Source organism: Agelaius tricolor, unplaced genomic scaffold (assembly GCF_023055355.1).
Source record: "Agelaius tricolor isolate 1412-34295 unplaced genomic scaffold, bAgeTri1.0.p SCAF_36, whole genome shotgun sequence".
Classification (NCBI taxonomy): domain Eukaryota; kingdom Metazoa; phylum Chordata; class Aves; order Passeriformes; family Icteridae; genus Agelaius; species Agelaius tricolor.
In genome coordinates, this window is record NW_027269296.1 from 1,136,790 (window position 1) to 1,159,940 (window position 23,151).

General features: G+C 52.4%; 1 protein-coding gene across 2 annotated transcripts in view; it reads right to left on the reverse strand.

Moving 5' to 3' along the window:
- The window catches only part of GRHL3 (grainyhead like transcription factor 3), a 35,675-nt gene extending 22,784 nt beyond the window's left edge, over nucleotides 1-12,891 (reverse strand). For both annotated transcript variants that reach the window (XM_071453180.1, XM_071453179.1), the window contains exon 1: nucleotides 12,772-12,891. In XM_071453180.1, the coding sequence (XP_071309281.1) occupies nucleotides 12,772-12,890 (119 nt within the window). In that variant the 5' untranslated portion in view covers nucleotide 12,891. The remainder of the gene's footprint in view (nucleotides 1-12,771) is intronic.
- Between the last annotated feature and the right edge of the window lie 10,260 nt (nucleotides 12,892-23,151).

The window sequence follows — 23,151 nt, forward strand, 5'->3', positions numbered from 1 at the left end:
AGAAAACGCTGCCAGAGCCAGAGCAGGCAGGGGAAGGACAGGGCTCTGACCTCTGCAGGGAAAAGCCCTGACAAAGAAAAAGGAGACAGAAATGTGTCTGGCAGAGCTGAGCAGGGCCAGCTTCTGTCCCAGGGGAAGGTGTCCTGGGCCACCTGGATTTGGCTCAGGCTGTCAGGCCCAGCCCTTGCAGGGCAGCAGGGATGGTGCCGTGGCTCCCCCAGGACAGGGCACAGGAGCAGAACAAACCCTCAGCCCCTGCTGCTCTGCTGGCAAAGGCCCAGTGCCAGCCTGCAGGGAGGCTGGGATGTGTCCCTGGGCCCTGCTCCTGCCAGACAGGACCACCCCTGTCCTGCCCCTTCCATCCTTTGGGCACCTTTTGTGTCTTTTTTGTGATAATGGGACTTTGGTGGCGCCTCGGAGGCCTCCAGGCCTGGACGCCCAGACAATCCCTTTGACTATGATTTTGGGATTTCTAATTATTATTTTCTCTCCTTTTTCTTTCTTTTTTTTTTTTTTTCATTTATACTCCACCCTCCAAGAGTATCTGGTGAGGGGGTGGGATAGAAGAAAGAGACCAAGAGATACATTCTCTGTGAACAAAACCCTCCCACTTCCCCTCCACTCCCCTGTTAAATATACCCTGGAACAAAAGCCTTTTATGATGCTCTAAAAATAAAGCATGCAGCAGTCAAGACAAACTGCAAAGTCTAAAAGAGAGGGCCAAATTTTGCTCACAGCTACACCCTCTCTAAGGCAACAGGGCTGCTCTTGTGTTTGGCTTGTTAAACCCTCTTTCAACATCCAGGGCAGCCTGGGATGAGCTGTGTTTTGTGAGGGACACAGCAGCAGCTCCAGGGTGGGTTCAGCATCACCAGAGGGTCCCCAGCCCTGCAGGGCCAGCCCTGGGTGTTTCACTCAGCCAGGGGAGCGTGGCCCTGTGGCCCTGACACCCCAATGCTCCTGTTTCTGCCTCCCATCTGTGGGGTGACCTCACCTGAGCTCTTCCACACTCCCTGTTCCCAGTCTGGCTTCTCTGCTGTGTAACTTGTAAGGAACTTCAAAGCAAGGACTCTAATCCCTTTAGGATACACAGCTTTTCCCACTGACAGCTGTCAAACATCCTTCCCAGCTGTCCTGTGATGTGCCAGGAATTGCAGTTGTCTTTGACCAAGGGTTATTAAAACACTTCAGCAATTAATACACAACAAGAGGAAGCAGCCTGGAGCAGGCTAAAGTGAGATGGGGCTGCTTCAGATGCTTTTCCAGCAAAAAACACACCTTGTGCCATTCACTCCTTTGACATCCAAACCACATCATCTCTCCCTGTGTCTTCCAGAGCCTTTTCCCAGAGAAGGGAGAACAAAAAGAGGAACAGAAACTTCCTTGGGCTGCAAGGCTCAGCCTGGCAATGCTGCCCTCCCCTCTGTTTGCACAGGACAGGCACAGCAGAGCTCCACAAGGAGTAAAGAGGGAAAGGAAAAGGAGGTTTTGGCCTCCTGGAGAAATCAAGAGGGATGAACCCCTCACTGGCCCTTTCCCACCAGTTTTCCAGCCCCTGTCTGCAGCATTCCTGGGAATCCAGCTGGCTCTGCTGCATCCCAGTACCACTAAACAATGTGACCTGATGCTTAAATGTCTTTTTAATAGAGTCAGGCCAGTTTGTTATTATCTGTTGTAGCCCAGGGGGCTTTAGGAAAATTCCTGTTGTCCTCAGCGAGTTCTACCAGTTCTCACTCAGTAACAAGTTTGGGTTGCAAACAACTGACCCAGCTCAGGGGCTGCAGGGCAGGCAGCTCCAGTTAAACAAACAAACATGACCCCAGCCCAGCCACCTTCTCCTGCTGGAAGAAGCTTCACTTTTCTGTCCCTGCTCCCCAGAGCTGACCTGAGAGCTGTCAGCCCAAAGGGTGGGAGAGCCCAGCCCAGCTCAGTCTGCCAGGGGAGGGAACTGAACTGCCTGGAGATGCCACAAGGATGTTCCCCATTCCAGGCCAGGCTTCCTGTGATGTTCAGCTCCAAATATGCACAGGGAAGGAAGGAAGGAGCCAGGGAGGGTTTCACACAGAACTGTCCCTTTTAACAGGAATTTCAGCCTGGCTCCAAGGAAACTTTGTTTTCTAACCCCAGCAGGGAGCACATGCCCAGCTCACAGGGCTTCCCTCCCACCTGCAACTCCCAGCACACATTTCCTCCTGGAAGAGACCCAGAGCTGGATCCCCCCCAGTGATCCCTGTGCCAGCAGCACCAGGAAGGGCCCAGGGCTGGGCCCACACTTCCTCAGTGCTGCCATTCCTCCCCGAGAGAAACTTCCCAGCATGAAAACAGTTTTGAAAATGGACCAGATGCAAAACACCAGGGATTGCTCCCCAGCATTTCCCCCAGTGCTGCAGCCTGATCAAAGCTGCCTCCCCTGAGGAATTATCTGATGTCAGGCAGTGACTCTGCAGCACAGATGAGCTTGGGCTCGGGTACCTCAGTTGACTCCACTCCTCTTTAATCAGCCCTGGCTGAGCAGAGATATGGAAATGGCCCTGGCAGAGGTGTCCTGGGCTGCTCAGAATAAATTTCCCTTATCAGGAGTGTGGCAGATCCCAGCAGCACAGCTGGGCTGGGGTTCAGGCTCCTGTGTCTGCTCCTCTTACCCAAAATCTGAGCACAGCACAGAAATGGAATTTCATTCAGCAAATTCCTGAGCAAGAAATGAAAAAAAAAAAGGAAATATGAATGGATATCAGTCCTCCCTGGACTGTAATGGATGTGCTCAGGGAGCCTTCAGAGGCATCTCTATGTGACAGCTCAGTTTCTGTCAGTAATTAGAAAAGCTCAGGCCAGAGATATTTATCTGTGAGCAACATCTGGAACTAATAACATCTCAGCCCTGCCAGCCTCCCTGGTTTCATCTCAAATCTGCTGATACTTGCTGTTATTAGTTTATTTAGTTGCCTCTTCAAGCAAATGGCTTCCTGTAATCATCCCATCATGTGAAAGTGTTCTCTACACAAAAATCTCTGTCCTTCAGGATCGTTGCAAAACACTCCAAACCCCAATTTCTACAGGCTCAGGAATGAAGAGACAGAAAGGAAAATAACTCCCTCACACACCCCACAAAGTGAAGCAATTTTCAAGCCAATCCTCCACCTAGCAAGGACCTGGCTTGTGGTTTCCAGGCAGAACCAGGGCTCAGGACACATTAGTGCTGTGCTGGTCAGTACTGGACTCATCAAAGCACTGCAAATTTTAATTATTTCTCACTTCAGCTCTACACCTGTCATTACTCATCTGAATCACTCATGGGATACTGGACCAGGGGATGTTTTGGGGTGGCCAGAATGGGCACACAGCAGCACTCACCCTGCTTTTCTCTGCCTCAGCACTTTGCAGAGCTGACTTTCCCACAACAGCTTGAGAAAACAGCTGTGGGACCTGATTACTTACAGAGAAGAGGAAGGAGTCGGCTCCACAATCTTGATTTGACTCTGAAATTGTCCCTGGAACTGGGATTCCATGCTTGGATGCCAGGCCTGGTTTGGAGCAGCCACCCCCTGCTCTTGAAGCGTTCAGATGAGAAGGCAAAGGCAGAGAGGCTGGGCAGGGGCTGGGAACTGAATCTCCTTCCCAGGGAGAAACCTGGAAAGGCCAAAGGGCCTGGCTGAGTCTGTGCTGGGACCCTCAGGGAGCACAGCCCCAGCTCCTGGACCGTGTGGGACAAGCTCTCAGCTCTCTGCAGGCCCAGGGGGATTGGATTTCCCTCTTGGGAACATCCCAGTGCTGGTGCTGCTCCTTCCCCCCCAGAGGCTCCAGCTTTGTCCTCCCCAAAATCCTGCAGGGACAGAATGGGGGTGATGCAGCAAGGCCCAAGCAGAGCCAGCAGGGCTGAAACCTCCTGTAAAAATCAACAGTTAAAATGAACAGTTCTGGGCAGGAGAATGGGGAAACTTTTGGGTTTTGTCTCCTGGTTCAAGGGAGCTGCTGCAGGGGACAGCAGCAGGAGCCAGTGGCTCTGGCTGCAAAGATTGATCAGGGAGTGACTTTGGAGCCCCTGCAGCCCCCTCCATCCCCACTGGGCTGCATGCAGCCCTGCAGGAGCTGTGACCCCCAATGCCACCCCTGAGCCCATCTCTGCTGCCACCTGTGCCCCAAAACCTGCAGGGAACCCTGGCTGTGCCCCAAAACCTGCAGGGAACCCTGGGCTGTGCCCTCTGTGCCCCAAAACCTGCAGGGAACCCAGGCTGTGCCCCAAAAGCTGCAGGGAGCCCAGGCTGTGCCCTCTGTGCCCCAGCAGCTGCAGGGAACCCTGGGCTGTGCCCTCTGTGCCCCAAAACCTGCAGGGAGCCCAGGCTGTGCCCTCTGTGCCCCAAAACCTGCAGGGAGCCCAGGCTGTGCCCTCTGTGCCCCAAAACCTGCAGGGAGCCCAGGCTGTGCCCTCTGTGCCCCAAAACCTGCAGGGAACCCAGGCTGTGCCCTCTGTGCCCCAAAACCTGCAGGGAGCCTGGGCTGTGCCCTCTGTGCCCCAAAACCTGCAGGGAACCCTGGCTGTGCCCTCTGTGCCCCAAAACCTGCAGGGAACCCAGGCTGTGCCCTCCTGGCTCCTGCCAGAGCTGGAACTGCCCCAGCACCTGTGCCCCAAACCTCCTCCCTCCCAGAGCTCCTCCCCAGGCTCTGGAGGAGGGAAGGAGCCCCAGATACCCCCAGATACCCCCAGACACCCCCAGGAATCTGCTCCACCCTGTGCTGGTGGGCAAGCTCAGCATCCCCACTGGCACCTGTGTGTCACATTTGATCCCAAATAAAGACCCTCTCAACCCTGCCTCACTGCACCTCTCCTGCTGCTTCACCCAACACCTACAGGGAGAATCTTCCCATTTGAGATGAAACCCAAACCCAAATCCTATCAGTGCATCACCTGCCCAGATAACAAATCTAACCCAAGCTTGTAGGAACTTACTGGGTTGTTTTTGGCTTGCCCAGCATGTAGGTCAAATGTACAAGCCGGGAGCTTTCCTGCACAGCAAATCCAGAAGGTAAATTTAGTTTTTTTGGCCTCTGCAGGGCTGGAATTTGCTTCTTGGGGCAGGCTGTTGTTGTGGGATTAAGAGAAAGTTCACTGCAAGGTACCAGTTATCCCATGGAGTGGAAAAATAACAGGTATTTTGCAACATTTCCAGAGATGCACCAAGAATGTCCTGGGTGGCAGGGAGCACATGGGAGCTGCTGGCCTCGGGGCCTGGGGATTTTCCTTCCTCTGAGAAAATGTCTCCTGCAAGAAGCACATGCCTCTTACAAAACCAACTGCTGCCTGGGCTTTGTTAAATAAATCAATCAATTCTCTTTTACTCTGATCTGAGAACAGCTCCCTCCTGAGCTGACACTGTTGTGTTTTCCCCACAGTTTTATGGCCCTGCAAAAGTCCCACTGATGGCCAAATGGGACCACTGGGAATGGAAAACCTGATTTATCTGCACCAGTGATGTTCAGGGAGGATAAAATGATGGAATATCCCAAGCTGGAAGGGATGAAGGATCAGAGTCCAACCCCTGGCCCTGCAGCAATCCCACCCTGCAGTGCTGTCCAAACACTCCTGGGGCAGTGCCCATTCCCTGGCAGTGCTAAAATCCCTAAAATCCAACCTAGAGCTCTCCTGGCCCAGCTCCAGCCCTTCCCAAGGTGCTGTCCCTGTGGAGTTTGAGGATCTGCTGCCATGGGCTGTGTGCCAGGCCCTGCAGTGGGACCAGCAGCCCCAGACTGCCCTCGCTCCGTGTCCCTGAGCCTGGCTCTGCCTGCAGCCCCTCTGAGCCTGCTCTGGGGCCAGGCCTGTTTGGGCAGTCCCACAGGGAGCCCCAGGACAGGAGCCACCCCCGGGGCTCTCATGGATTCACAGCCCTGACCCTACTGGGATCATTTCATGTGAGTCTTGGAGAATTTGCCTACCCTGGGTGTCTCCTCACCCACGCAAACCACTGGGGGAGATGTGACTTTTAGCAATGCATTTCCACCCCAGTTTGAAGCTAGATCAAACAAATGAGGCTGCAGCAGCACAAACTGTGTCTCTGCTGCAGCAGGAACTGGTGCTCCTGGCCAAAACCCAAGCACAGCTGAGTCCTAAAAAGGCACAAAAGGAAGCTCAGATTTCACCTGAACCTGGAGGATTTATGGCTTTGACAGTGAGACCTTTTCCTGTGAGCTCCTACAGCAGCTTTAGGATTAATCACTGCCAGTGAAAGCTGCTCTGATTTTCAGCATAGAATGAAATCATTTTAGGATAAATTAGAAAAATCTAATCTGAGTCTGAGCCAGGACAGCATAGCCCCCTTCAGAGCTCAGTGGAGAGGCAAAGTTGGAGACCAGGCCCAGATAAAGGATGCCAGATGGTTGCTGAAAGCCTTGCTGTAAGAATTTCAATGTATTTTATCCATTCTTGAATAAAAGGTGAGAGAAATGAGACCTGAGGCTCCCACCTGGCCTTGCCTGTGTCTCCATTGGTGTCCCTGCACCTGAAGGTGCTCAGGAATGGGACATTCCCTGCCCTAGGTCTGCAGTGCCTTTGCATTCCAGGGATGGGATGGATGGCAAACCTTGCCCAGGAGCAGGGATGGGAACACAGCACGACCTGAGCAGCTTTCCTTGCTCCCAGCTGCTGAATCCACCCCGTGAGAGGCTCTTTGGGGAGCCCAGCCTGGCCCTTCAGTGGAGACCAGGCCAGACAGGGCAGTGCAGGGGGTTCTGCAGTGGGGATGGTCCTTCCCTCCCACACAAGGACACAGTGCCCCTGGCAGTGGCAGCTGGGGGTGCCCGGGGCTCTCCCCTTGACCCGAGGGTGACACTTGGCTGACATTGCTCCAGAGCCCATCCCTGCACTATCTGATCCTATCTGATCCTTGGCCCTGTGATCTCCCAGCCCCAGCGACCCCGGGCAGCCCCCCTGGCTACCAGGAGCCCAGATGGGATTGTGGCCCCAGGGGAGGCTGTAAAACAGCCCCAGAGTGGCCCGAGAGGCAGATGTACCAATTAGGGAAAGCCTGGGTGGCAGCTCCGAGCACGGCGCTTTTAATAACTGCAGGGATGTTGAGAGGCAAATAAATTATATGATGAAAGTCTAGCAGGCTGCAGAACCCAGAGATGTAATAAGCAAGACTGGCACCAAGACTGAAATTTTGCCCCCTGGGCTTGGCATTTTGTCTGATTGCCTTTGCAGATGGGAAGGGATCCGGAGCTTCCGGTCCTGCTTGGCAGGAAGGGATTTCTCAACAGCAGCCTGGAGAATGCTCCTGGGAAGGCTGGAATGAGGGAGCTCCCCAGCACCCAGGGAGGAACAGCCGGGTTTTTCACCAGGAAAGAGGGGACAAGGCTTCCCTCCTGACTTTTGGGTTCAAAGCATGGATTGAAATGATAGAGAAGCGTTAAATGGGTTTAATATTGGAGGGAGGCAGCTGGGTAAGGCTGTGTTGTTCCCTTGCTGGTGCACAGGTGAGGGCTCCAGGGCTCTGGGTTGATTGATCTCCATCTCCTCTGACCCCATGGGTGCTCCATGCTCTCATGGCTGCTCTTCCCAGCACTCTCAGGGCAGGGACACCTCCCACTGTCCCAGGTGCTCCAGCCTGGCCTTGGGCACTGCCAGGGACCCAGGACAGCTTCTCTGGGCACCCTGTGCCAGGGCCTATCACCCTCACAATTCCTTCCTAAAGGTGACTTAATCCCAAAAATCACCTCAGCTTTCACCCAGGGTGGATTCTGCTCATAATCAAATCCCCCCAATGAAATGAGGAGCAGCTCTGCTCCCCTGCCCAGGAGCCAGGCAGGCTGGGCAATGTCCCTGCCCAGGGAAGGAGCACAGCAGTGTCTGCAGCCCCTCAGAGCTCCCAGCCCAGCCCCACACCCTTCTTGTCCATGGCAATTACAGCTCTTGTTTCCAGGGCTGGACAAGGAAAGGAGGAAGAGCTGCCCTGGCTTCATTGTGCCAGGGAAATCTCTGCTTGGACAGGTCTCAGCCCACTCCAATTCACTTTTAATTCTCCTGTAGGAATAACACAGGGAGCCTGTGGCCTTTGCACGGGGATCTGGGAGCAGCACCTGTTTGGGAATAATCAGCCCAGGAAAAGTTTTTCTCGAGTATTTGCATTTTTGACCTCGTCTGAGCACGATAATGGTGCACTCTGTCAATCTTGCAGGGCTCTGTGAGTGACTCCTGCCTGGCTCTATTATGATTTCTCAAAAGACCTCCCATAAGGGTTAAATGACCTCACATTAGCTCTAATTTGGGGCTAGCTTTCCTATTCAGAACTTAACAAAGCCACGGGTGTTTACCCAAGTCCCATAAAGGGACAGGGACCACACACAACCCTCAGCACTCAGCCTGGACACTGACAAATCCCTGGGACAGAGGGGGATGGAAAAGCTTCACCCAGCCTGAAGGAACACCCAGCAGAGACCCCGAGGGAGCTGTGCTGCTGTCCCCAGTGAGAAGGGACAGCGGCCACCCCTGCTGGGACAGAGGGGATGGAAAAGCTTCACCCAGCCTGAATGAACCCCACAGAGACCCCGAGGGCGCTGTCCCCAGCAGGGAGGGCCAGCGGCCCCCCCTTTGTTCCCCTCCATGCCCCAGCCCGCTGGGTCCCGGAGCATCCCAGCACTCCCTGCCTCATTCCTGGGCTGTTCTCGCTGTTCTTTTCACCAATGAGCGCGGTGTTGGTAAATCACCAGCACAGCCAAAGGGTTCAATGTCTCACTGGGAAAGGCTCAGGGAAAGCTGCACCTTGGGAAGAAGCATCTCCAGCCCCATGCCAGCTGCCGGCCGGGACTGGTGCCACACAAAATGGAAATAAAACAAACCCCACTCGGTGTTCCCAGCACCGAGACAGAGCCGGGGCTCCGCTCCAGGGAATCGGGGCTGAGCACCTGACAGGGACCCGGGACAGAGCCGGCACCGAGGATGGAGGTTTCCCCCTTCCCGCTGCAATTAAAGGTCAAAAAAACCAAATAAAGAGGGAGCACAAACATGTTATTGGCCGGGTGAGTAAACATTTCAGCCCTTGTGCAATCGCTAATGACAGCGCCCGGCGTGTGTGAACTTCCTGTCACTGTCCTGCACTTCATCCTCCATTCACCACGGCAATTAGGCTGCCTTTTATGCAAGGGCTGAAATTCGCCCGGATTGATTTAACGAGGATAATTTCCTCTCTGGGACTGCTGGAAATTAATCATCACTTCTCCAAGCTCCATCTGGAATTCACTCGTCAGCACCACGCGGGGCTCTGCTGGTGGCACCTTCCTGCTGCCCCACTGGGGGTGGCTTTGGGCAGGGATTTCCTACACTGGGAACAGCAAAAATCCCAAATATGCAGCAAAGTCAACGACCTCAGAACAAGAGACAGGGAATAAACCCGATTCTCTCCCTGTTCACAGCAGTTTTCACTGAAGATGCCGTTTATTTACACTGACCCTAATTTGCAGCAAGTGAGAGTGGCAGAAAGAACTGGTGGAGTGTCTGAAAGAGAAATTAAATATACACCTAAGCAGTTACATATCCAAGAAGCTGCCCTTGCACATAGAAATGTCAATTTGTGCATGCAGAGTGGGTAAGGAGGCAGCAATTCCCCATTTTTAGAGCTCCCTGCCCTGTTTGATGTCCAGGTGAAGGATTTGGAGAGCTGAGAGCAGTGAATGTCTCTGAGAAAGGACTGGACTCCCAAAAAAACCATCTCAAACTCAATAAAAACCTAAAAACTAAGTCAGAGGAAGGAAAAACAAAAGGAATCATAGCATAGGGAGACACAGCAAGGGATTGGCAGCTAGAAGGGCAGAATGCTCTGGAAAGAAAACTGTTTTGTTTATTAAAACAATTACTACAGCTTAAAAGGAAGAGCTCGGGAGGAGTGTGAATGAACTGCCCTGCTCAAAACTGAGGTGTGGCTGCTCCAGAGGTTTTCCCAGCATTTTGGTGTCTTTTGATGTAAACCACAGAAACTAAACTATATGAATTAAAATCAGGGCTCCTTAAAATTCACCAGTTCCAGGATTATTCTCGGGAGCTGACCCATCCCTGAACACCCCACAGGGGTACAGTCACAAAGGAACTGACATGAAAGTTGCAGCAAGTCTTTGTTGACTTCTTCCACCCCAATGTTGACCCATTTCCAGCCATCAGGAGTTTGCAACCTCTCTTAGATGAAGAGCTCTCTAAATTTTCCATTCTTCTCTATAAAACCAGTTCAAGCCAACTGCCAAGAACCTTCCCTTTCCCAGTTACCCCCTGCAGAAGCCAGGCAAACCCCCTGGGAGTCTGTGGTTCAAGGAATTGATCCCCATCCCTCTATTCCTCCTCTCTTGGGAAGAGCCAGGCCTTCCTTCAGAATAATTTTTCTCTGGGCAATAAAAGCTCTGCCTCAGAGAGCTGCAGATTGGAAATGCTCTACCTAATCAAAGATTGCAGCATCCCTGGGATATTTATCAATTCTTGATTCTATTGATAACTGGGAAAACAGAGTCCCAGCTGAGAGAGCAGCAGAGCCAAGATAACAACTCCTGGTTGCAGATTGTGGCTGGGACTGGGGGGGGAAATCCTCAGATCTTCCTTCTGCAAAGCTTCTGCCTCTCTTTGGAGCAAGGACAGCTGGAAATTAAATGAAAATATCTTCCTCTTAAAAGACCTCCATCCAGTTTTGCAAATAAACACATGAGCAGCCACCCAGTGGGGGAACGAGATCATAACCAGCTGGGGCTGGGATGCACAAAGGTGTGGAGGAAATGTTTTTGAAGGATGGCAAAAAGGGATGTGTAGGAGACGGAATTACAGACGTTCCTAATATGGGAAAGGAAAGTCTGAACTTCCTGTGAAAAATGAAAACCACAAACAAATCTGGGAGATTCTCAGAGCCGGGGAGAAAGGAGAGGCGGGGTAAAACTGCCACGGAAAACGGAGCTTGAAACGTCTCCCCTTTTGTCTGGAGGGCTTTGGGGAAGAATGGAGCGAGAGGGAGTAACGAGCAGAGGCGCTAATGGCGTGGAGCATCTCCGTGGAGCTGCAGATTAAAGCCCGCAGCACCTCGGGGCAGAGGGAATCTGTAGATCTCGGAGTCAGTCTGTGGGGCAGGCAGCTGCAGCCTTTGTTCCCGACCTTCCCCATCTGATGGTGGAAATGAGAGCTCCGAGTGCTGCAGCTTCCAGCCCCAATCGGAGCCGGCATCTCTGCAGCGATGGGTTTATTTACATGTTCTGAGTTATCGCTGCCCAGCATCTGAGAGAGGCCCTCCACATCTGGAGAGCCCTGATGAAAGTACAAACATCACACTGGGGATTTCTGTTTGTGCTCCTGGCACTGAGGGGCAGAGCCTGAGCCTCTTCCACACCCCCAGCAGCAGCTCTGGTTCCTCTGCTCCCAGAGCACCTCCTGACACTGAACCTGAGTTTTCAGGGGACAGCCAGGGCCAGGTTTGGTCTGGTTTGCTTCAGGGACCCCCCTGCCATGGCGAAGGTGGGAGAACCAAGCAGGGAGAAACATCCCCGGCCTCCAGCTGGGCTCTGGGAGTCACCTGCCTGTCCTGGGAGGTGCCAGAGGTGTCTGGCTGCAGGGTGAGGGCAGCCCAGCACTGCTGGACCCATCACTGCTCTCACCATTGTGCATCCTCTGCCCCTGCAGCCCTGCCAGGATTTGCTTTTGGAGAGTCAATGAACCCAGCAGGGCTTTCCCTGCCAGCAAAGCTTCAATCCCACCCTGTGCCTCACTGCCAGGACGGGAGCAGGGCACAAAAAAGACAAAAGCAGGACCAGGAAAAAAGAAAAATCTCCACTAAAGCAGCCCCTGAGAGCCTGTGGAGCTGTACCAGCAGGGCTGGCAGGTGTGGCAGTGCCTCAGCAGGGCCCTGCCTCTCTCCAGCAGGAATTCCCAACTTTTGTCCCCATCCCAGGCCACTGAGGACCCTCCTTTACTCAGTGTAGAGCCCCTTCCCAGCCTGGTGCTTCCCCAAATCCAGCACCCAGCAGAGCACACACAGAAACTGCTGGGGCCTGCAGCAGCTCCAGTCCCTGTGGATGCAGAAACTCAGGGGAGCAAACCCTGGATCTCCTCCTTTCCCCATGCTGCTCCTTTCCCTTCTGGGTGGATTGCCCCACAGAAATATCTGCTCCAGAGTCCCTCACACCCTCCCTGCCTCACTGGCTGCCACCCTGGCTCACAGGACATTCCACAAGCTGCTTGTACTTCCCTCTGCTACCACAGCAGCCACTCCTGGGCATCCTCCTGGGTGCTCTGGCTTTCCATAATATTTTTTTTTGGAATAAAAAGATTCCACGTGCTTCTCTCCAGACCCTTGCAAACCCCTCAGCTGGAAGGGAGTTCTCAGCCTTATTTACTGGAAAGGAATACAAAATCTAGACCCAAAGAACAAATCAGGCTAAATTGATCCCACAGTTTCCACAGTGTTTCCTGACAGGGTGGGCTCCTATGGGGAGCTGTGTCCAGGGCACAGGAATTTGCAGCTGCAGGAAGGAGACTGAGACAAACAACAACATTTGGGTTTCAAACTGGAGCTGGAAAGTTTTACAGCTGCAAATAACACTGGCAGTCCTGTAACCCAAGGGGAGAATGGGGGTCATGAAAGCTCCTGCTTGAGGGCACGAGCTGGTGGCAAGGGAGGAATTTTTCCTCCCATTCACAGCATTGCTCAAGTGGCTGGGTACATTCTGCAAGAGTTTCACCATCCATGGAAATACCAGGTAAAAGACAAAGGTCCTGCACTGGACAAGCCCCTGGCTGTGGGACTGATTTTAAATTCCCACCTTTGGTGCTTGAAGACTGGATCTGTGGCTGGATCTGGGCTCCTCTTCCTCCTGAGCCCTCCCCATCGACTGACACAGGGAGGGCAGGAGGTTTGCTGGGTGTCTCCAGAACGTTTCATCTGTGGTGGGCAGAAAAATCAGTCAGGGTCATCTTAAATTCACTTCAAATTCATTACATCACAATTGTCCTTCCTCTGAAAAGTGTCTTTTCCCCCTGCCAGAGCTCAGAGATGCCCAAAGCACTCCCAGGCCCTTCCCTGCTTTTGTTGTCTCCAAATTAAACATTCCCTGTTTGTAGCTGATCAGTTATTAATCCCTGAATACCTGAATTTGCATTTTTGTGCTTTGAATGCCAAGTGTCTTCTGCTGCTCTGGTCCTGAGGGTGACTCTGCTCTTTTCACAGAATGCTCTGACTCTCCCCTGCTTTTGATGATAAAATCTGGACAAGAGTCATCAGATTTTATCAGTCCACACTAAAAAAAATGCATAAAATTGAGGCCAAAAATTATCCTGGAAGTAGCCTTGTTCCTGCTCAGTGCTTTCCACATTTACCTGTGGGATGAATCCCTTTTCCTGAATGCTTTGAGTGAATTCCCACATCCAGACCAAATCCCATTCTGACGAGGTCTCAGGCACAGGCTCCCCCATAATAAACAGATTAAACCCCAGGCATGAGGACTCCAGAACCCCACAAGCTCTTGTGCCCCAGAACACTTCCAGCAGCCCCAAAGCCACGGGCATCCAGAGGGCTTGGGTGGTTTTTGGGCCCAGCTTTCCCTGCAGGGCCCCAGCTCTGTCGCTCATCATTCCTGTCAGGCCAGTTCAGAGCTCTCTGCCCTGATGGGCTGGATTAGGGCTGCCTGAGCAGTTCTTGTCTCCTGCCTTGTTGTTTGGAGATGGGGCTGCAGAGGGGAATGGATTACAGCAGGTAAATACATCCAGCTGTCACCCCAGCATTCACTGGGACCTCCTGGAATCAGAGAAATGGCAAGAGAGGAAAGTGCCACAGAGGGAATCTCTGCTCTCCCTCTCGTGGATGCATCAACACAGCCATCGTTTTTCTTCCTAGTAATTAATTTCAGTGTATGGTTAATTGTAATAAGCATCAATTTCTAATGAACACACGGGATGCTGGAGCACAGCTGTCCCAATTAAAGTAACTGTAGGGTGCCCTGAGCAGCGGCTCCGTCCCTCCAGCTCCTCCCTCCAGATCCCAGCCCAAAGCTCTCATGGCCAGGGAGAAACCCAGGAATTCCAGGGTCTCTGAGGATGATTTCATACAGGACTTGGAGGAAAAGTCTCTTTCCCTCCATCCCAGCTGGTTTATTTGGAGGGCAGCTTGTTCAGAATGCAGGGATGATTCAAATGTGAAGCAAAGAGGATCCAAAGGTTTCCAGGATCCATCATGGGCTGTCTGCTGAGAAGAAATGTCCTGGGGAATCCTGCTGAAAATGTCTTCAAAAAACCACCCAAGTTAGAGCCACAGAATCCCAAAATCATGGAACCACAGAATCACAAAATCATGGAACCACAGAATCCCAAAATCGTGGAACCATTAAGGTGGAAAAATATCTCCAAGGTCATGGAGTCCAACTGTGACTGATCCTCACCTTGTGAGACCCCAGAGCTCTGAGTGCCACCTCCAGGGATGGGCACTCCAAACCTCCCTGGGCAGCTCTGCCAAGGCCTGAGCCCCCTTTCCATGGGGAAATCCCTGCAGTGCCCACCCTGAGCCCAGCCTGAGGCCGTTCCCTCTGCTCCTGTCCCCGTTCCCTGGAGCACAGCCCGGCCCCCCTGGCTGCACCCTCCTGGCAGGAGCTGTGCAGATGTCAGGAGGCAATGACACAGCTGAGGGCTCAATGCAGACTCCCAGAGGGGTGTTTGTCACTTCCCCTGCACGGCTTCATCAGCTAGAACCAAAACAAGGGATTGCTCCATGTGCCATCAGCCTCCTGCTCCTCACACCACGCACACTGTAATCAAACACAGAGAAACAAGCAGCAATTACAGCATAAATATCTTAGTCACTGGCCTGATCAAAACAAAAGCCAGGAATTCTAGCACCAAACACTCCAAGGAGAAGCAAGAAAGCTGCAGGAACAGGTTGATGACACATCCCATCGTAGCTGAGCTCTGTGGACAGGGATTTCTGAGCTGGTCCAGCTCCAGACAGGGGTCCTGTGCTACAACAGCAATTAAGTTCCCATTAAGGTACATTTCCTCATTATCAGAGGTAATAGTTGTCATTATTACAGCAAAATACACAAAGGCAAGTCAGTAAATGTATCAATTAATGATTTTCTTCCATGTTGCTTCAAAGAAAACATTCTGGGAATGGCATCAAGGAGCCAAAGCAGTGAAAAAGATCAGTAATGTTGGGGGCAGAATTAAGGATGTGATGTTGGAGCACATCCCCTACAGAGCAGAAATGCTGTCTGTGTGAGGCAGATGTGAGCATTCCCTGGGCTCAGGCAGGCAGGAGCTGCAGTGAGGGGGGGTCTCCCTCTCCAGGATTAACACTTCAGGCAGGCAGAGATCCCAAGGGAGAGGTGTTCTCTTCCCTGAGCACCTGCCAGCACTGCAGAGCAGAGATGGGCACTCACACCCATCCACATCTGGATCTGCAACAAATTTCAAGCTGTTTCCAGGCCAAGAAAATTGTTGGGTTTAGTGAAACTGTGGTGGTCAATGGACAAACAGAGACAGAGTGGTGAAGTGTGTGCGTGCCAGCACAAGCTCCTGGGTTTTCCTGATGGACTCCAGGCTGGGAGCTGCCCTTTGTGTTGGCTCACAGGGAGGCCAGGGCAGTGTGGCCTGAGCTGGGCAGTCACTGGCTGGCTGGAGCTGTGGGCAGCTCTTCCCTTACTCATTTCCGTGCTCTGACACTGCTGATTTGCCTGCCCTCAGCAGGTACAATGTTATCACCTCCCAGAGTTGTTTGAATGAAATTTTTGGGCTCTGCACTATGACCCAACCAAATGGTTGAGAACAACAGGTGAATCTCAGGATCTGTGCTGTTGTAACCTCCCTCCTCCCCTGTGAGTCTCCTCCCCTTTGTTTACTGCAATCCCTCGGATTTTGGGGTGGTTCAAGCAGGGCTGTACCACCCTCGTTCCTCCTGGGCTTCATAAAGAGCCATTTGCATCCAGTGGGAGACTTCCCTGACCCAGGACTCGCTCAAGAGCGGTGGGATCAAGATTAAACTCATTTGCATACATGTAAATTTTTGCCATTTGCTGTGCAAAAAATATCCTGTCTCTGAGATACGGGAAAACAGGGTTCTGACTCAGAATTGATGCTATCGCTGCTGTCAAGATTAGAGTCTGAATTGTGCAATCCAACTTAACTCTCAGTATCACTTGCTATGCAAAAGACAGTGTTTCATACAGAGGTGTGGCCTTTCCAGTGATTGCAGCAAATCCACACCACAGCTGGCACTTCCATCCAGTACAGTTGGAAAGCACAGCCAATTCTTCAGCTTTGATCCTAAAAGGACTTGATTGTTCCTCGTGAGGTGCAGGGAAAACCGTGGGGGAATGAAGAGGATGAAGAGATTTTTAACACCTGTCATGAAACTGTCCTTGGAGAAAAAAAAAAAAAAAAACAAAAAACCAACTCAAAACCAAACAGAAAAGGTGAAAGCACTTAGAAAAAAAAAGAAGAAGAAGAAAAAAACCTTTTTTCCCACAGGAAACTTCCATCAATATCGCATTTTCCCTAAGGACATTTCTGTATCTGTCACTAGAAATTACTGCTGTCAGCGGGAATGCATCAGCCCAAAGCAGAGGGCTGGGCTTTGGTGGGCTGAAAAGGGACATAAACCACAGCTGCTTTTAACCACCAGCTCACCTTAGCTAGAGTGAACACCTTGTTTATGCAATAAATCCAATTTTGTCTGGAGGAAAAACGATGTTGGAAGGGCAAAGGGAGCTGTTGTTTTCACAAGCAAATGCCTGATGCCTAATCAAGGCTGAGAGAGGCATTTCACTCACGTAGGGCTGAGAAGGTGCCAAAACACAGGTAGGAGAAAGGTATTTCACAGGGAAACAGCTGCAGGTGGATGCCAAAACATCCAGAAACAGCAGAACTCTCCCAGCAGAGCCCCTAAATTTGTGCACTACAATTGGAGTGGCAAAAGAAACAAGCCTAAAACAGATTTCCTCCATAAAGTGAAATGACACCCTAGAAAATTACACTCCAATAAAAAGCTAATGAAAAGGTGCACTGGGAACAGTTTTGCCCTCCAGATAACTTGTCCCTCCTGATCTTAATGAATTCACTGGCAATTCTGACAAGCTTTTATTACAGTGGTGCTCAGTGCCCTGGAAGCTGGGTGCAAGTGCTGTTCAAAGGGATGGGCTTTGTCCCAGGGAACACGGGCTCATCCTGCAAAAGGCAGGGATGGAGGGTGCTGATTATTCATTGTCTGCACAGGGAATAAAAGAGGTTTATATGGAACAGACGTATGGGTAAGTGTCAGTGTCATTAGCAGTAATTAGAGTAAGTGCCTCTGTGATCCTCCTCTGGTATATCTGAGGCAGGCTTCATTTCATAACTACAGGTTTGGCTGCTCAAAATCCTCTTTCCCAACAGAGAGCCCATGGCTGCTGCACCCTGCTCTCCTCTGGGCTCTCACTAGAGAGGGGCCACATTTCTGTTCTCCCCTCAGATGTGCCCATGGAGAGTTTAATGCCAGAAAAGTGGAATTCAAATTACCCAAGAGAAGGGGCAGTGGAAGGCCCTGACCTGGTTTTGTGCAGGTCCAGCTCTCCTTCAGACAGGAGGAAAAGTTTCCTCTGCTCGGTGCCTGTTGCTGGGGAAGGGCAGGGTGAGATGAGATGGAGAGGGACAGGGAAGGGGATCTGCCCAGGGGGGTCAGCACCATCCCCTGCCCCAAACAGGGACAGAGGCTCCCTCTCTGAGCCTGGAGAGCTCCAGACACCCCTGGGGCTGGGTCCAGTCCCTGCTGAGTGCTCTGCATGTACCAGGGCAGGGGACAGAGGGGACAGAGGGGACAGAGGTTTCCTCTCTGTGCCCAGACAGCTCCTGGCACACCCAGGGGGCTCAGCACCATCCCCTGCCCCAAACAGGGACAGAGGTTCCCTCTCTGTGCCTGGGGCTGGGTCCAGTCCCCACCGAGCCAGTGCCAGAGCACTCTGCATGTACCAGGGCAGGGGACAGAGGGGACAGAGGGGACAGAGGGGCCACCTCCGGGGGGCTCAGCACCATCCCCTGCCCCAAAGAGGGACACCCCCGGCCACCGTGCAGTGCCAGGGCAGGAGCGGGGCAGGCACCGTGCAGTGCCAGGGCAGGAGCGGGGCAGGAACCCTGCAGGTGCCAGGGCAGGAGCGGGGCAGGAACCCTGCAGGTGCCAGGGCAGGAGCGGGGCAGGAACCCTGCAGTGCCAGGGCAGGAGCGGGGCAGGAACCCTGCAGATGCCAGGGCAGGAACCCTGCAGGTGCCAGGGCAGGAATGGGGCAGGAACCCTGCAGGTGCCAGGGCTGCGCTGCCCGTGCCCACCCCGCGGCGCCCAGGGCGGGGCTGTTTGTCCTGCAGGGCACCCCAGGAACCCACAAAGAGCGCGGCCCCAGCGCCCCTGAGTGCCCTAATGAGGTTAATTAGAGCAGCTAATGGGCTGCCCGCTGCTGGTTGTGCAGACGCTGTTGTAATCCCTCGCCTTGTTTTGCAGAGGCTGCGGGAAACAGGGAAAAAACCCACGTGGCTTAGCCAAGGAAAAAAGGACATTTTTGTCCAATTTAAGGCACTGACCCCGTAGAAATGAGGGCTGGTGATGTAAAACTGCAAATATATAATTAGCACTCAAACAGCCCCATTCATCTCCAGAAGAAATCTCTAACACACAGGGTGGGAAAATATAAAAAAATTTGATTTTCTGTTTTTGCTCAGAAACAGGGGGAAAAATTTAAAGGATATTTGTCTTCGGTATTTATTTCTTTTAAACAACAACTATAAAAAATTGTTTTACCTTAAAGTGTTTTTACACACTTTATATAATAGGGGAAATACTGCTCTGATAGGGCAGTGGCTTTCCCAAAACCAGAAAGGGAGGAAGGAAAACCCAATGGTTTCACCCATGAGGAACACAGAACTCCCTCTGCCATGTCTAAGCTTTTATAGTGACAAAAATACAAAAATACAGCATTGAATGGCACTTGAGAAATGCTGCCTTGGGGTGTAAGGCATTCCCAAAGCAGCCCTTGCTGTTCCCATGCTTTGCTCACAATTCTGCTTTGGGCTGGGCTGCAAACCAAGCCTGAAAGGCTCTTTCAGAGTTTTCCCAGCAGAACCACTTGGCAGAGGACAAAGCTGCTCTCCTGAGGCTGAAATAACCCTGGTGTCCCTGGCCAGCCCCCGGGTGCTCCCAGTCACTGTGCTGAGCTGTATCCCAGGGTGAGCAAACACCAGCAGCTCCCAGCTGCCACATTTCTGCACTGGGGCTCAGCAGAGCCCAGGGCACACATCCAATGTTGTCTTTGTGTCTACAAACCCACCACAAAAAAAAAAAAAAAAAAAAAAAAAAAAAAAAAAAAAAAAAATTAAAGCACGAGGCCTGATTTTTTTCCTTAGCTCTTTTCAAGAAAGGTTAGAAGTGAAAACCTGAGGCCCCTTTAACAACTCCCCCTGGATTATTTTTGCAGGACAGGTGAGGCTTTAGATTTCATTTCATTTTCTCAAGAGGTGACATTTTTGTTGGCTGCTGGAAGGGGAAGGTGTCTCCTGCCTTTCTAAAGATCTTCTCATGCATGAGCAGGGCAGGGAGCAGGCACAGCCCCTGCCCTGCCCACCACAGAGGCTGGGACTGCTCTGAGGGGGAGAAAAAGCTTCTGAGCAGGGTCCACCAGGAGGAAAAGCAGTGTCTGGGGTGAGGGCAGAGGGTTTGGCCTGTTTGCTGTGAGATCCTGTGGGATTTGTGGCAAAAGCAGGGTGGGAGCAGCTGTGTCTGTTCCTGTGCTCTGGAATGTCCCTGAACTCGGTGGCAAAATCCAGGACAAGGCTGCTTGGGCCCCTTCCCTGCCCCTCATTTTCCACCTTCCCCCACACTGGGAGGTGCCAGGGGCTGTCCTGGGGACCAGAGGGGGACAGGACACATCTGGGGCTGATGTTCCACTGGGGCAGCTGGGACAGAGCTGCTCCTAAAGGACAGTGACAGGAAATCCCTGCCTGTCCCTCCTCAGGTGGGCTGGGCACGGCCCCTGGGAGCTGCTGCTCCTCTGTCCCCACTCTGAGGCCACAGGAATGTCCCTCTTGTCCCCCTGCTCTGCCATCAAGGCCCAGTGGCTGTTCTGGGGTATTTCCCAGAGCTCACACCAGCATCTCCCCCACTCTGGCTGCCTCACTCCTCTCCCAAGGAACTGAAGGCTGGGAAAATCTCTGGAGGTCCAGAGGAGTCTGTTCAGATGGGCCCTGAAACTCCCTGAGCTTGGGGGATATTTAGGGGAATAATCTGAGTTTATGGATATAATTCAATTTAGGTCAGTAAAATGGCAGTGAATAATCTGAGTTCATGAATATAATTTAATTTAGGTCAGTAAAATGGCAGTGAACTCAGGGCAAAATCATAACCAAGCCATTTAATCTGAAATCACTTTCCATTAAATTACAGTAAATCCAAGGAATTCCAGCTGGATTATTTTATTCTAACTGAGCCTCCAACTCTAATGGAATCCAGAGGGATTTGAGGGGCTCATTTTGAGTTCACACTTCTGAGACACTGCCAGAGGAAGGCTGGAAAACACAAACCACAAAATGTTCTCAAAGAAGGAGACAGAGAAGTGCAAAATGCCAGAATGGGTCAGGCAGGAAATGAGCACTGACCAGCAGCTATCAGGATGAGCTGGATCCATGAGGAACCAGTGGCAGCAGGGAAAAATGATCATATGGGGACCCCACTGGGCTGAGTTTGAGGCACCCAAGCCTGGCCACAAAGATTTTGTGTTCCCACAGGTGCCTCACCTCCAGGTTAACCCCAGACACCGCCTGCACAACAAATCTGTGTAAGAAATGTGTGTTTTAATGCAAACACATTCCTAGGAGCACAGGACATTTCCTCCTTGCTGGGTGCCTTGCCCAGGTGCCATCGGCACTCAAGAGCCTGGCAAGATCCGTCCTTTGGGGTGGAGATTTTGGGTGATTCTCAGAGATCAAGACCTCTCATTTCAAATCTCTGACATTTCACACTTCCAGCTCAGCTGTGAGCTTGTAAAGTCACTGAAGAAAGTGAAAATCAGCACCAAAAGAAGCAGAAGGAGGTGCAATTTCCCTCTCAGCCTTGGCAATGCCCCTGCTCTCACTTAACTGAACTCTTGAGCAACTTTTTGTCTCTGACCATTCCCAAATTGGTTTCTTACAACATCAAAACTGATTTTCTTTGGGACTTATCTGATAGAGTTAAAAGAAAACACCCTGGCAATGCCACTGCATCACAAGGGAGGCTTTGATCATCTGGGGCTGCCAACGCACCTTGGAGTGTGTTAAACTCATCTGATTGCATCTGCCACCCTCGGGGAAGGGGCACCAAGGGCACAAATTACCTGGCCTTGGGTTCCTGGGCACTCCTGGAGGCTTTTCCTAGGAGGAACTTGAGGGCTTTGTGCTTAGCAGGTCACCCAGCTCAGGTGAAAGTGCATTTCTGCATTTTGGAAGGAGCAGATCTTTGAAAGAGGAACCTCCCAGCAGTAAAAATCCTCTGTGGTGCTCATGTAATCTCCAGGGATGGGGTTCAGTCCCTGGGTCCATGTGGGGGATCCAGAATTCCACTGCAGTGCTGGGGATTGATCCCTCCCATCCCCTGCAAAGGCTCTCCCAGCTAAAACCAGCTCTAAGCCAGCCAGAGCACAGATTTCAGACTCAGCTTTGAAAGGTTCAGATTAGGGGAGCAGATACGAGTGGGAGATGCACTGCTGGGGAAATGCTGACACTTCAACTCAATCCTTGTGTTTCAGAAACCACAGTTTTGGTTAAAAAAGAAGAGTAACCCATTTGCATCAGCATTTTATTCCCTGATAAGGGTTCAAGACGTCTCCCAGTTACCCTCTGCAGCACAAACAGCAGGGGCACCCCATGCCCTGCCCTGGGGGAGGAAGCAGGGGAGAAGGAGGCTGGGGTGCCATGCAGAGGATTCTCATTAATTTTGGAAGGAGTTATAAAAAGTGAGCTTGAAAGTCTGTCCCAAAGAGGAGGATTCAGCTGATTGAGAACTCATCTGCCTCTATCTCTTGGCTAATCGTGAATGCTGCTTCTGCTGTGTCACTTCAAAGGCCCAGCACAGCTGGGAGGGTTTTCATCAAAGCTCCTGCATGTCTGGGGGAGGTTTTCCCCCCCATGAATATACATCACTGGAGGCTCCTTTTCCCAGCTTTTCCCATGCCTCTCTCTGATTGATCCTCATTTCATTCAGATGAGCTCTTCCTCTCTGGATGGCTAAAGGGCAAGAGACAGCTCTCTCCAGAGCTTTCCCACTCGCCTGGGTGCCTCTCCGAAAGACTTTCCTCTCATCACAGTGGGGGAGGGAGGGAGCTGTTCAGACAAGAGATTGAGCCTTTAAATTAAATTCTTGTCATCTGAGGGCTGGGCCTGATAGCAGCGGGGGTGGGAAGAGAATTCTCCCAGTATCAGGATTCTGGCCAGAGCCCGGTGAGGTGTAAATGTGCCATGGACTGATCTCAGCATTCCTGTCATCAAAACCCTGAGCTCTCAGAGGTGCCGGGCAGCAGCTCGGCAGTGACAGCAGCCTCATGCCCCGTGTGGCTGCCCCGGCTTCCACCTGGGCTCCCCAGGCTCAGAACTCGCTGGAATTGCTCAATTCCCCTCTTTTTGCAGTGGGGAAGGAGGGCCGGGCAGCTGGGAGGAATTTCAAGCACTCAGGCACCCTCAGCCAGGCTGGGGTTTCACAGGAGCCCAGACCCTGGGTGCACCCAGCTCCTGGAGATCTGGGCCCTCCAGAGCTGGGATGGGAGCTCAGCCCTCCTGGAACCCCTGGGCCCGCTGCCACTTGGTTACAGCACGTCTGTCTGTCTGTCTGTCTGTCTGTCTGCTGCCTGGGGGGCAGGCAGAGCTCAGCCCAGTCCAGCCCAGCTCAGTTCAGCCCAGCTCAGCCCAGTCCAGCCCAGCTCAGCCCAGTCCAGCTCAGCTCAGCTCAGCCCAGCTCAGTCCAGCTCAGCCCAGTCCAGCTCAGCCCAGCCCAGCCCAGCCCTGCCCTCCACCCTGCACTTTCCTGTTCCCCAGGGCAGAGTGACCCCAGCCCTGCCAGGTCAGGCCACTGCTCCCTCCTGCAGCCCACAGCCATGGAGGGTGATGGTCCTTGTCACAAATGTCACACATCTCCTGAGCAGGGACGATGCCTTGTGGCCCTCAGAGAG